The following is a 15,531-nucleotide window of genomic DNA, read 5'->3' as shown; positions in this document are numbered from 1 at the left end:
CGAAAGAAATCCGAGAACAGTGTTTTTTTTTTTAATTACTTCAAAATTCCTAGTTCGATAAATTTAAACTTAAAAATTCTTCATGAGTAATACAAATGGTACGATATTTATGAGAGTTTTTTTATGCATAATAATAAAATATTTAACTAGCCGTTACCCGCCCGCTTGGCTGGGTATTTTATAGAATTGTATTTTTAGATCTAAACTTGAAATTTAATTAGAGTATTGTTTTGACTTTCACAAATTCCAAATTTCATCGAATTAGCATATACCTTTTATCTATGTAATTATTTCAGCTAATATTCATTGTAATTTTCAATGTGCAATCATTATAATGTTTGCGTGGCTTTTTTTCAAAAATGAATAATAATTGACATGAAGAAAAAAATTTGAAATGAGAATTTGGAGTCTATAGGAGCTAAAGCTTGGAAATTAAAAATTTTTTATGTTAACAACCACCTTCGCAAATCCCTGTGAGATGAGCTATCGTAAAATTTGCCCATAGACTTTTTCTACATCTTTTACAGAAGATTCCTACCAAATTTGGAGTCGATAGGAGCTATAGTTTAAAAACGGGAATTTTTCATTGTTAACACCCCCGCAACCCCCCTTGTAAGTGGAATTTTGTAAAATCCGTTCTTAGCTGACCTCTACTCGGCGAAAGGAATATTCCTACCAAATTTCAAGTCTCTAGGTCTTATAGTTCCAGAGATATCGTGATGAGTGACTATATCTATAGAAAGTCTTCTATGTATATAGATGTGAGGTACACATGAATTGGAAAATAGCACATAAATTTTTATCATTTATTTATGTACATAATTTCTTTTATAAGTTAAGTATCATTATACACATACTTATTTGACAACAAATAATTTTTTTTACAACCCATTATAATTTTTAAAAAATGTAATGTTTTTTTTTTTTTTACATTTCATATGAATTTACGTGAAGAATTCTTTGAAAGTATATCATTACATTTACAAGTCCCCTCCCGTATTCCTAAATGTAACAGAATTAGTTAATATTATGATTATCATCAACAAGTCTATTAAATAAATGAAGAAATATTTTATATGTTACATTTGAATTGTGGTCAACTTTGGTGCATACCACAAAAAGGGGTTCATTATGCCTTTCTATCTGAACAAGTATGAGACACTCAAATTCATAAGGTACTGAATCATCAAACCTGTAAATTTACACCACTATGGTGTATCTTCTTTCGTAGGCGACAAACATTATGTAAAATATATAAAATTGAGTATAGGAATTCTTATACTCAATTTTAAATTACAAAACGTATTAAAAATTACTTTATGTTGTTAATATTTCGTAAGAAAAAAATAATTTTTCGTTTGATCTTCGTTATACTCAGATATAAATTTATATTATGTTTTGCAATTTTCAGATAAGATCATTTTTCGATTAAATGAAAAATTGGATAGTTATAGTTTCTATCTAAATAAAAGTAAACGTTTTTTTTTATTTTTAGTATTTTATGCCTTCCGTATATTGTATGAAAGAAAGACTAAAATAATTTTGTAACAAATCGGATGCTCTATTTAGAAACTCATTTAAATTTTTTGAAAAAATACTGTCTCGAAAGTTATTTAAAGTTAAATTCAAAATAAACGATAAATTCGATCAACTTTCTCATACTTAGAATTTATAACTTTTTTTGAAATTATTGCAATAAATTATTTATAACAAATAATAATCAAGAAATGCAGTGATCTGCTAAAGAAATATTAAAATTTTTAAATAACTTTTGAAAATAACATATTTATTAAAAATTTATCGAAAATTCTTTTTCTGAAGCGTCCCATTTCTGATGAATAGTTGCTCAGAGTTTTTCTGTTAGTATATTTCAACAGTATTAAGTTATTATTAATAAGCAAAAAATCTGGAAATAAAATTTAAAAATTTATAGAAGTAGGATAGTAATATTTTTTTTTTTTTCAAATAATACTTCTCCATTCTAATTTTTATATTCCCTATGAAAATGATTAAGTGTAAGAAAACGGACGGTAACTTATTTTTGTAGAATTTGACATGTTTTAAAAATTACTGATTTACTCTGAAAAATTATAATTTAGACTTCCGCTTCATATATACCAAATTTCTGAAAAGTTCTGAAAAAGTCTTCCGCAAGAGTCTAAAAACTATTAAAAATATAATCTTAAAATTGCTTAATACGACTAAAATAGATTTTTTCATACTTTTTCAGAGCGTTTCCGAATTTTTCAGACTTATTAATTCTTGAACAATTATTTTTTTGAACACTTCAGGAATTAAATAGACTTCTAGCAGAAATGTATTTCCACCAGGGCAATACTGAAGCCCAGCCGATTTCTGTTTGTTTGACGGGGTGCTCACAGTCAGATCTATACTTTTTGAATCTTTCCCAAGCGTCTTGCGTAAATCGCACCACATCAGGATCATATATCGAGAGTTTTCATTCCCGTCGGTTCCAGACAACAATAATCGGCGCTCACAATCGATATTGTTGCTATCAAAATAAACGGAAAAATACTGTAGATCATGAAACTTATGATCTTTGAATTTCGACTAAACTGACTTCGAGACGGATGAGTAGATAGAAAATATTTATTGTTCCGTTTTATCGAAAATAATTACTCAATCGAATGTTTTTTTCAGATAACTGAGATTAGAAAAATATCGACTATTGGTTGATTCATTTTTCTAAAAAACAACTTTATTGCTATCGTGGATGAAGTAATTAGGTCAATCGTTGTAATTAAGCTTATCGAGCGGAGTCGGCTGCAATAACAAATAGTTAACAAAACTATCAAAAATCAAAAATTTTAAATCGTAATTTTTAATATTTTAAACTTCCCGCCAAGAAAATTTAAAAATAATTCAAAAATCGGGAAGTTAATGATTTTACCCTGTTTTTCGAAAATCGAGTTTTCATCAGATCTCAACGTTTTGAGGGCCTTGATCCTTGTTTTGAGGTCCCAGCGAAGCTTTGTGGTAATTCGGAGCAGTAGATTTTGATAAATCTCAAAAATAAAAAATTAAAAAAACTGTTTTTTTGGAATAACTTTTTAACGACTCTACCGATCGATTAAAAAAAAACTAATCAGCTCTTAAGCTTAAAAAACTGTATCGATCGCCGTCATCGCCGTCTGATCAATTTGTGCTCAGTAGTAAATCATAGAATTAAAAAAATTGCGTCAAATTTTATGAACCGCGAGAAAATCGATTTATTTGTTCAAAAATAATTGCAGTTTGAAAATTTTAAGAATAGTGTTCTAGTAAACCTCTATCAGACTTTTGGGCTTGAAATACTATTAAATTTATAATAATCACATTCCATTGATAACAATATGTCCAATAATAATTATATTCCATGTGTGCGGCAAGCTGCATTGAAAATTAATTAACAAAATTTTTTTTTACCGGAGACTTGAGTAAATTTTACTTACACAACTGTAAAAAGTATGTCTGTTGCTAGTAAATGATACAGCAGCACCTTAGCGTCCCATGATTACAATACAGTCCGGTAATTTTTCTCGTTAACTTAATTTGAGATTAAATTTTAAAGAAAATTTAACTAATATAATTGTATTTTATACAAAGTTGTGACTTTAATAAAACTTCATAAAACTTGAATGACTATCTTCTTTTCTAATTAAATCAGTTTTGAAAGAGCGGTTATTTGAAATTTTCAAAATATTAAAAATAGCGATTTATATTACTTTTCGTAATTAACTTTTGACTGAGAATAAGTACCTTATTTCTGAAAATATTATGCTATTTAATTTGATCTGCTAAATTCATACTCCTCGAAGATCTTTAGAGATTTTATGAAAGTTATTAGTCACAGAAAAAACAAAAAAAAAAAACCCTATTCAAAAAATCTATTTCTATTTCAGATGCCGAATGACTTTTTTTTTGTTTTTGTCAATAACAATTACAATTTTTATCGATAACAAATATTAAAATCAAAATTGTATTTGATGAGCTAATGCTCATATTTTTAATAAAAATTTGAGCTATTTTCGCATATAAAAAACAATTTCATAACCACACAAAATTTTTACATAAAATTCTAGATAACTCTTTTGAAAAAGCCGAAATTTTGCAAACTCTGAATTTTTATGACAATTTAAAAGTTTTTCTGCCTAAGGAAGACATTTTAAGAAAAAGTAAAAGTTTAAGAACTATTATTCGTATTTATAAAAAATTATTCTTCTCAATTTTATCAGATAAATATTTTCACAAGGGATAAAACATAAAAATTCGTTTTCAATAATTATTTTTTCCTTGAATTATATCTTCTGTGTTGAGCGTGATATTTTATAACATCTTGAATAATGCATTCAACCATTGTTTGATTATACTTTTTAATAATTTGATCAAAATGACTATTGATCCGCATAATTAATAATTCATAAGGACTTCCAAATTCCTAAAAAATCAAAGATTACAATATTAAATCAATTTTCTCATTAAAAAAAGAAGACATGTAAATACAATCACCAATAATCGTCCATTATCCATTACAAGAATCAAGTCACCACTTATCAGAGATTCAAGGTGATTTGTTATAGTTATTATTGTGCAATACTTGAAATATGACTGAAGCACTCTCTGGATTATAATTTTCGTGCTATAAAAAAAAGTCAAGTGTTATAAATCATCAAAGAAGTGGCATTCGTTATTTTATTACATAGGTCATTATGAAAATACTAACTTTAAATCGAGACCATCGGTGATTTGATCAAGAACAAGTATCCGATTACTCCGTAATAATTCTCGGGCAAGACAAATAAGTTTACGTTCATTAATGCTGAAATTTCTTCCTCCGTCAGTAACCCACTGATTGAGTGTGATGCCATTTAATTCAACTTCTCCTAATACATCCCATATTGCTTTATCGGTATATTGTTGAAAAGGGTCAAGATTGAATCTTAGTGTCCCAGTAAATAAAAAAGGGTTTTTTGGAATAATCGATATGTTCGATCTTAAATCCTGAAGACCAACACTTTTTGTATCTAAGCCATCAATTATTATTTCTCCGTGCGTGCCTTTGTCAACTAGGCGAAAAAGTGCTGATATTATCGATGTTTGGTCAGCACCACTTTTTTCAACTACTCCTACCTTCCAGCATGGTTCTATCATCAAATCCGCATTCTATTCAATAATTAAAAAAAAAATTTATAATACTGAAAGTATAAATTTAATAAAGTATTCACATTAAACCTACACGGATAAAACGACTGTGTAAAATTTACAGAAAATAATCTTCAAAATTACCGCGGTATATATTCCTTAAAATTTATAGAAAAAATCTGTAATTATTACTTGTGAGTTTACGTGAAAACTACGTATTTTTTTGTAAAATTTACAGATAAATTCTATGAAATCTCCCTGATTAAAAAAAAAGTATTGAGACTAAGAAAAAAGTATTGAAAAGTATTGGTTTTATAGTCAATGCGATACTTTTCAATACTTTTCTCTTTGTCTCAATACTTTTTTTTATTCAGAGCTATAAGAATATTATGTGATCGTTGCAGAGTAACTTCTTGAATTAAAATTATGTTTGATTATTGATTAAAAATGTAAATAATAATCTGTTAATAGTAAATTTAAAATTTTTATCATATGTGAACAAATTTTTTTTACTGATTATAAAAAAATAATTTGTCTTGAAGTACACTGTAAAAAATCAAAAAAATTAAAATTTTTGAAAAAATTCAAAACCGTGATATAAATTAGTTTGCAATGATACTGACTCAAGTAATGCTTTTTAATTCATTACAATAAATTTCCAGTAATAATAACAGAAAAAGTTATATTATGATTACAGACTCAATTTATTAAATTTAGAGACTTATAATAACAGAATTTACCACGTAAAAATAACACAGTAAGTTCTGTAAATATTACATAAGTCGACTTATAGATAGAATTTTGTAAATTTTACAAACTTTTCTATAAATTTTACAACGTATTTTTTCCGTGTAGGTGTGTAATATACTATTTTACAAAACGGTAACTGCCTGATGAAAAAAAAATTAATTTTTGTACCACTTTTTTTTTAAGATTTCCAAATTTTTTAAAAATAATAAATATTGAAATTTGAGGATAGGTCATAAGACAGAAAAGTCTATGAAGAAGATTCACACCAAATTTTAAGTGATTCGGTTAAGTAGAACTTGAGAAATCGCGGGTACACAGTAAAAAATTTTGCGTCATTGCGTCAAAAAATTTTTGTGTGAAATATTTAATACTTTTTTGTGTTGATTAAACATTTGTTGTGTTAAATTAACACAAATTTTTAATAAAAAATTTTTTGAGGCATTGACGCAAATTTTTTTACTGTGTATCGTTTTAAAAAAGACAGTTTCAAGAAAAACGCGTTTAAAATTTCGCGTAAAATTTCTCGTCGTTTAATTCCAGCCGAACTGAAGGCTAATTTATATGCCGCGTAAGAAAAACAGCTATGTCTTCTAAAATGATTCGAATTTTCTAAAGTCCTTCTAAAGAATTATTTTTTAAAGAATTAAGCTTTGAAAATATGAAAAAAAAAATGGATTTTTTCAAGTTTCTAGACCAGAATACCCCCTTAAAAAGCTGTAGAATTTTTTACCTGAAAAACTGATAAGCCAGATCTCCTATTATTAACAAAAATATTTCTCCAAATAATTTGTCCAACCGATGGCCAATTCGCTGGGGGTGGATTTGGCGTTTCAATCGGTCCTTCATTAGGAGTATCGATAAATTGAATTAGTCTTCTCATTATGGTTATTTGACTCAGAACAATGACTATTTGTTGAATACCATATTGAAATAAGCTCATCAGATTTAACGATTGTGATATAGCAAATCCAACGGATTCGTTGAATGTATTTTCTGAAAAATCAAAATTTCAAAATAATCCTCACGGGTTGAACTTAAAGGTCATTTGTTAAAATTTTACCTTGATGCTTTGCAATTAATAAGAAATAAACAAAACTGATAAAAATACAAAAAAGTAATTCAATCGCAAGGTTGTATGCTGACATTATAGATATAAGAATATAACGTGCTCCGGCATTCATTTCTTGATGTTGATTGAACTTTTTACATAACTTCAACAATACGTTTTCTCTGTAACTTCTGATAGTTGTTAATCCATGCAATGTTTCTCTGACATACAAATCCAATGGATTCTTAACTACGGTAAAATAAAATCATTACGTCTTTCAATACTGTCGAATTCTTTTGGGAAAAATTTTAGTTGATAGTTCATACTATTATTTTCTAATTCTTGTATATTTTTAATCGTTTTAAAAAAGTATCTTGTCAAATAAAATAAAATTGGCCCCATAAATATGAACGGAAGTATTATCCATCGACAAACAGTAGCAATATTTATTATTGTTAGAATAATTTGAAAAATTACAACCATCGTTTGTATCACTGCCGGTATGATTGAATTATCCATTATTTGAACATCGTTTAATAATTTACTCCCAGTTTTTTCTGTAAAATTGATAAATAAGCGTTATTTTTATTAAAAGCGGTCAAGTTAGTCATATAGACTGAAGAAAAAAATTAGTTTGATTCAAGATAAAAATTTTTAAACCAAAAAAATCATTTTGAACAAATTTGTCGTCTTGACTTAAGAAGAAAAATTCTTGAATTGAGATTTTTTTCTGCTTGGAAAGAACAAAATGACACTGAATATCATCCTAGATTATACTCAGAGATATCTGTGGTGAAAAAAATTTTCAGATAGTATCTAGTATAATCTAGATTATACTGGGTGATATCTAGATTATACTCATTGTAATCTGGATTATACTCATTGTAATCTCGATTATACTGGGTGATATCTGGATTATACTCATTGTAATCTGGATTATACTAGCTACTATCTGAAATTTTTTTTCACTCAATATAATCTGGGATGATATCCAGTGTCATCTTGTTCTTTCCGTGTAGGTAAAGTAATTTTTTTTTTTTTGATTAAAGAAATTTTTGTCTTGACCCAAAATAATAAAATTTTTCAAAATTATTTCTTGGTTTAAGAATTTTACACTTAAATGAAGTTAATTTTTTTTTCTGTGTGGTTGCAGAATATTTTTTTTCATGTAAAATTTGTGAAATCGATCTATTAGGGCATAAAAAAATTCGAATTACACAATGACGCACACCAAGTACGTTCCAAAATTGTTTTTTCTTTCATTTTTAAATTTACAACAAAATTTCTCTTAATTATCGAAAATTATATACAATCATATCAGTTACTTGGATTTTCTAATTTTTTAATTTTATATTTTTTTGTAAAGGAAAAAAATTTTGTTCTTATAATAGTCTTATGAACGTGGACTTGATGCTATTTTTTACAGTGGAACTGTTTTTGTTCGGATTTAGTATAGACCGGGTAGCTCAAATGGTAGAGTAGCTGACGTGCCTTCAGAAGGTTCTGGGTTCGAATCCCAGTCCGAGCTATTTGAATTTTTTCTCAGCTATTTGAATCTTTTCTTCACAGCATTATTTAATTTGTAAAAAAATGGGGAACGCTTCACGATTTACGGAAGTTACAGAAATTTCCTTAAAGATTTTGAAATAAATTTTACAATTGATTAATATTTACCTGAAAACTGTGAACTGAAAAACTCCATTTTGGCTTTAAAAAAATTACAAAAAATTAGATTGTAAACTTTTTGTCCAACACTTATACAAAAGTTAATTAAAAAATAAACCGATGAGATAAATAAGCCAATAAGAGTAATAATCAAAACTGTATAAATATATTTCGCGTTTTTGTGTGCTATTAAGTTGTGCTCATCTAGAAAACTTTTGTTTATTTTAGTATCAAGCATAGAGTTCAACTGGCTTTTAAGATTGATGCACATGAACTTAGGAGCTTGAATACAAGTTCTGATTGACTGAACAGTTGTCCAGTAAGTCATCCATTGATCAATACTTATGTTAGCTAATTGCCATAAAATAATCAAAATTAATAATGAAAGATAAATTGAAATTTCTCTCCATGAGTTGAAGTGGCTATAATTAGTTTTCTTCAAGTTATTTGAGCTGGATATTGTCCTATCTTCGGTTTGACCATCAATTTGTATTTCAACCACTTCTTGTCGGCAAGTCTGAAAACTAAATGCTTAGAATTTTGCTTTATTCAGTAGCTTATTAATTTAAAATATATTGACATACAAACTGGTCAGTATATCGGGAGTTTATTAAATTGAATTTTATATCGATGCTTTCGTTTTCTTCATTCATATTTGTCGTAATTATTTTAGTGTAATTGGTTGTTTGGTTTTGTTGGATTGTATGTAACAATTCATTAAATTCAAAGCTTTCTTCTTTCAAAGTTACAAATGTTCCTTGATACTTAATTGATCCCTAATGAGGAAATCGTTTTATTATTTATTCAATAAAGAGCTGTCTTGTAATATATGTTAGAGCCACATGGGGTAACTGCACGGTAAAAATACGTTGTAAAATTTATAGAAAAGTTTGTAAAATTTACAAAATTCTATCTATAAGTCGACTTATGTAATATTTACAGAACTTACTATATTATTTTTACGTGGTAAATTCTGTTATTATAAATCTGTAAATTTAATAAATTTAGTCTGTAATTATAATATAATTTTTTCTGTTATTATTACTGGAAATTTATTGTAATGAATTAAAAAGCATTACTTGAGTCAGTATCATTGCAAACTAATTTATATCACGGTTTTGAATTTTTTCAAAAATTTTAATTTTTTTGATTTTTTACAGTGTACTTCAAGACAAATTATTTTTTTATAATTAGTAAAAAAAATTTGTTCACATATGATAAAAATTTTAAATTTACTATTAATAGATTATTGTTTACATTTTTAATCAATAATCAAACATAATTTTAATTCAAGAAGTTACTCTGCAATGATCACATAATATTCTTATAGTCCTGAATAAAAAAAAGTATTGAGACAAAGAAAAAAGTATTGAAAAGTATCGGATTGACTATAAAACCAATACTTTTCAATACTTTTTTCTTAGTCTCAATACTTTTTTTTTAATCAGGGAGATTTCATAGAATTTATCTGTAAATTTTACAAAAAAATACGTAGTTTTCACGTAAACTCACAAGTAATAATTACACATTTTTTCTGTAAATTTTAAAGAATATATACCGTGGAAATTTTGAAAATTTTTTCCTGTAGGGGAGGGCGGGGCAAGACGGTCCACCTGGGGCAAGAAGGCCCACCTCAAAAATTGACCAAAAATGTATTTTTCTAATATTTTGGAGGTGGGCCATCTTGCCCCAAAAAAAAATTTTTTTTTGGAACTTTCGAAAAATTCCGGTGAATTGAGTCAAAGTTGGACGAGAGTAAATCCACTTGATAGTAGAAAGCCACAAAAAATAAAAACTGGCTTAGGTGGGCCGTCTTGCCCCACCCTGCCGAAATTATTTTTTCGAAATAAAAGTCGTTTTTTCCGTGAAGTAAAAATTTTTCTTGAAATTCTATTCTTGATGGAAATAATTTTTTCTTAATTCAAATTATCATAAATACTTGATACAATAAATTTTTATATTTGATCAAGATTTTGGGATACTTTAGGGAAGCGGCGCCATTTACTTCAGCTGAGAAAAAAAATTTTCTCACCTTGAGAAAATTTTTCTCCTGAATATTTGATACTCATTTTATATTATTTTAGCGTGCAATTATTTATATTGAATGAAAAAAAAAAATGATTCAATATTATTTGATCTTCCCACTTGACATGTTAATCAATAAAAATATTAATGAAAATTTACTTCTATCGAGATATTTAATTTTCTGGAGCAAGAAAGAAATTTTTTCAATCCAAGAAAATTTACTTTTATCAAGAACTAAATTTTTTGGAACAAGAGGCTGAATTTTCTTAAAACAAGAAGATTTTCTTGACTTAAATAAATTTTCTTGGATCAAGATACGTATTTCTTAAAGCAAGTGATTTAATTTTGTTGGAATAAGAGAAATTTCTTGTCAAAAAAAATTTTTTTTTTCGATCAAGAAAATAATTAAGAAAAAAAATATTTTCTTGGCTCAAGTGAACACTTGACTCTCATTAGATCTAACCATTTTTTTCTGGAATTCTTACCTCTTCTATAACAGCAATAGTGTCAGCTTGTTTTAGATAATCAAGGTGGTCAGTGACCAGAATTCTTGTTTTTCCTTGAAGAAATCCAAGAATACATTCATTGAAAATAAACTGTGAGTCATTATCATCAATTCCATGAAAAATATCATCCAAAAGATATAAATCTGCTTGTCTGTAAATTGCCCTAGCAAGATTGATTTTTGTTTTAAGATCTATCGAAAGAGATTTGCCACCTTCTCCAACAATAGTCATGTCACGATGAGGAAGCTCTTTAAAGTCTTTTACCAGAAAGCAAACTTCTTGATAACGAGTTTGATCATATTCAAGCCCAAAGAGAATGTTGTCTTTGATAGTTCCTGAGAAAACCAATGGATCTTGACTTGCGTAAGATATCGTGATCTCAGGCTTCCTTTGTACGTATCCAAGCGTGGTTCTAAGATTAACTGGCACTCCATTTTTCATCTGAAAGAGTCTAACCGTCCCGGCATCGACTGGTAACTCTTGTAACAGTAAATTGAGTAATGAAGATTTTCCAGAGCCAGCTGGACCGACTACTGCACACAATTCTCCACTTTTGAATTTCAATGTTATAGAATTTAAAATTTGCAGTGGATGATTGATCCTCCAGCTCGCTGATACTTCATTCAGTTCAATTTCAACTCCAGAAGAAGATTTGTAGAGTTGATTTTTGTATCGACCATTTTCTTGCTCGGAATTTTTCAAGTTATTCAATGTTATTGAAGATACACAAGTTTCATCCAGCAGAAGAAAATTCTTCAAAATTTATTAATTTAAATATTAATAAGAATCATTGGTGTAAGAAAGAGAAGGGTCAATTGAACCACAAAAGCTTAGAAATTTGAACAAAAATGGATTTTTCTGCAGGTAAATATATTTAGAAAAATTCCCTGAAACTTTGGCTCAATTGATACTTTTCTTTCTTATACCATAATTAGTAGAGAATTTCACACTAAGCCCTTAAAGTTATTATCATTAGATCATTTTCTTCTTTAAGTTTAAAAACTGCACAGAAAAAAAAAAACAGCCTTGACTTAAAAATTTTTATAGTAAGACAATCAAAATCTTGATTGAAGAATATTTTATTCTAGACTAGCTATTACCCACCCATTTCGCTGGGCATTTTATAGAATTGTATTTTTAGATCTAAACTTGAAATTTAATTAGAGTATTGTTTTGACTTTCACAAATTCCAAATTTCATCGAATTAGCATATACCTTTTAACCATGTAATTATTCCAGCTAATATTCATTGTAATTTTCAATGTGCAATCATTATAATGTTTGCGTGGCTTTTTTTCAAAAATGAATAATAATTGACACGAAGAAAAAAATTTGAAATGAGAATTTGGAGTCTATAGGAGCTATAGCTTGGAAATTAAAAATTTTTAATGTTAACACCCACCTTCGCAAACCCCTGTGAGATGAGCTATCGTAAAATTTGCCCATAGACTTTTTCTACATCTCTTACAGAAGATTCCTACCAAATTTGGAGTCGATAGGAGCTATAGTTTAAAAACGGTAATTTTTCATTATTAACGCCCCCGCAATCCTCTTTGGGGTAGAATATCGTAAAATTCGTTCATAAATTATTTTTTCATCACTTACAGAAAATTCCTACAAAATTTGGAGTCTGTAGGAGTTATAGCTTGAAAATTAAAAATTCTGATTGTTAATACCCACCCCCGCAACCCTCTTTGAGGTGAGATATCGTAAAATTCGTTTATAGATTATTTCTACATCTCTTACAGAAGATTACTGCCAAATTTGGAGCCGATAGGAGCTATAGTTTAAAAACGGGAATTTTTCATTGTTAACGCCCCCGCAACCCCCCGTGTGGGTGGAATTTTGTAAAATTCGTTCTTAGCAGACCTCTACTCGGCGAAAGGAATATTCCTGCCAAATTTCAAATCTCTAGGTCTTATAGTTCCAGAGATATCGTGATGAGTGAGTATATCTATAGAAAGTCTCCTATATATATAGATTTTAAATATTTTGAGTCAAATGGTTCAGACATAACTTCAGATTTAAAGTGAATTTCCCTTATTATAAATAGTGATTGAATTATTACTTGAATTTTGTTGATCATTTTGTAAATTTCCACAATACGATTCATTGAAGTCGGCAAATATATTATCGCCAGTAATTGAAGAATATGATAATAAACAGAAATATTATAAATTATTCTAGAATTAAAAATTACTCCTTCTGAACTCAAACTAATTAGTGTTGCAAAAACCATTATTTTATAAGTAATTCCTTGTAAACAACCGTGAAATACTCTAATATGCAATGAACGTCTCAATTGTTGTACTTCATCTGTTCTTATTTTAGTCATAACTTTGTCAAAATATTTTTCCAATACATACATTTTGACTATCTAATTAAATAAAAACAAAAATAAATTTTTTATTAAAATAAAACATAAATTCAAAAAGTCCTTCAGTAATTTAAAAATAAAATCAAATACCTTAATTCCAATAGTTATTTCATTAACTATCTGATTTCTTTGATCAGTTAATTTTTCAATCATCTTTCTGAGCGAACTATCTACAATTTGAATACACCCTTGCATAGAAATAACCACAGTCAAAAGAGTTCCAAAGCCTACAATAACATGCAGCCCGATACTTTGCCAAACGATGGGAAAAATTATAATCATCTATTTAAAAACATTTTGTAAATTATAAATGATCAGGTAAAAATGTGATTAATGCAAAAAGTTATTTACTTGAATAAAAGTTATCCATAAGAAGTTGAGACTCAACGGAAGCAAATCGAAGTTATATACGTCATTATTCAGAATATTTATAATTTGATCACGTTTATTTTTTTTAAATGCCGATTTATTGAGCTTCAGAATTTTTTTATAAATCAATGCGCAACAAGCTACTCTTATTTTCATCCCCAATATCTGACTGACACAATAAACGTGATGAGTAATAAAACTGATTGCAATTATGGTGGCAATAATTATAGTTGCGTAAATAAAAGCATCCTTTCGAGTAACATTAATCGTAGGTTCTATAGTAAAATATTCAATTATCCAGTTCATAATAAATGGCTGGGAATTTCGTAGGATTATTTGCTCCAGTATTACAAAAATTACGATGCAGAGATACTTCAACCAGAATGTTTGGATTATTGCTTTTATAAAAAAAGGTTTAGAAGAATTTTCTTTTATGCAATTCCATCTTCTGTTCAAGTAAAAAATTATTATAAGAACATAAAAAATAATTGTTTATAAATAGTAAGATATTACCGTTCTAAATCATCGGCTGGAGTTTTGGAATCGTTAGGATTCAGCGGGGTATAAATGTCTTCCGATGTAAGTCCATCTTGAGAACCTTTTTTGAATAACTTTACAGTCCACCTATTGATATTTATGACTTTAATGATATTGTTCATTTTAATATTAGTTTTTCTATCAGCGTAGTAAGTCACGCAGAAAAAATATACACGGAAAAAAAAAACTCGAAAAATTACAGTATATAATGCAACGTGACGCTTCGTGATGAAAACTGAAAAAATTACAGTTTCAAATGTAATTATTACAAATTTTATAAGAATTACATTGTAGAATGTAATATTTACATTGAAAGCTCTGAATATCCTCTTCTAAAAAGTTGATGGCCGGATGTCGTATCGTTTTACGTCACTTCTGTAACTATTTTATTCGGTTGTTGATTTGTCGACTGAGATAGTGGCGGGATTTTTAAAAGAATGAGGGCGAGCGAAGCGAGCGTGTTAAGTCTAGTTAAATTAAAAAATTGAATTTAGAAAAATGTTATTTCAAACTGTAATTTTTTTATACGGAAAAAACGACTGTGTAAAATTTACAGAAAATAATCTTCAAAATTTCCACAGTAAATATTCTTTAAAATTGACAGAAAAAATATGTAATTATTACTTGTGAGTTTACGTGAAAACTACGTATTTTTTTGTAAAATTTACAGATAAATTCTATGAAATCTCCCTGATTAAAAAAAAATTATTGAAAAATATTGGTTTTATAGTCAATCCGATACTTTTCAATACTTTTTTCTTTGTCTCAATACTTTTTTTTATTCAGGGCTATAAGAATATTATGTGATCGTTGCAGAGTAACTTCTTGAATTAAAATTATGTTTGATTATTGATTAAAAATGTAAACAATAATCTATTAATAGTAAATTTAAAATTTTTATCATATATGTGAACAAATTTTTTTTTACTGATTATAAAAAAATAATTTGTCTTGAAATACACTGTAAAAAATCAGAAAAATTAAAATTTTTGAAAAAATTCAAAACCGTGATATAAATTAGTTTGCAATGATGCTGACTCAAGTAATGCTTTTTAATTCATTACAATAAATTTCCAGTAATAATAACAGAAAAAGTTATATTATAATTACAG

General features: G+C 27.6%; 1 protein-coding gene across 1 annotated transcript; it reads right to left on the bottom strand.

The window, feature by feature from the left end:
* Positions 1 to 4,282: 4,282 nt before the first annotated feature.
* LOC141538255 (putative multidrug resistance-associated protein lethal(2)03659) lies at positions 4,283 to 13,666 on the bottom strand. Its single transcript, XM_074259633.1, has 7 exons — positions 13,604 to 13,666; positions 13,337 to 13,513; positions 11,094 to 11,889; positions 6,623 to 6,885; positions 4,724 to 5,163; positions 4,510 to 4,639; positions 4,283 to 4,438 (listed from the first exon to the last, which is right to left on the bottom strand). Exons 1-7 carry the CDS (start codon positions 13,664 to 13,666, stop codon positions 4,283 to 4,285), a joined length of 2,025 nt encoding a protein of 674 aa, XP_074115734.1.
* Positions 13,667 to 15,531: the final 1,865 nt, after the last annotated feature.

This window comes from Cotesia typhae, unplaced genomic scaffold (genome assembly GCF_013202065.1).
Source record: "Cotesia typhae breed Kobodo isofemale line unplaced genomic scaffold, CoteBio_Ctyphae contig_20, whole genome shotgun sequence".
Lineage (NCBI taxonomy): Eukaryota > Metazoa > Arthropoda > Insecta > Hymenoptera > Braconidae > Cotesia > Cotesia typhae.
This window is presented reverse-complemented; position numbering and strand designations above follow the sequence as displayed.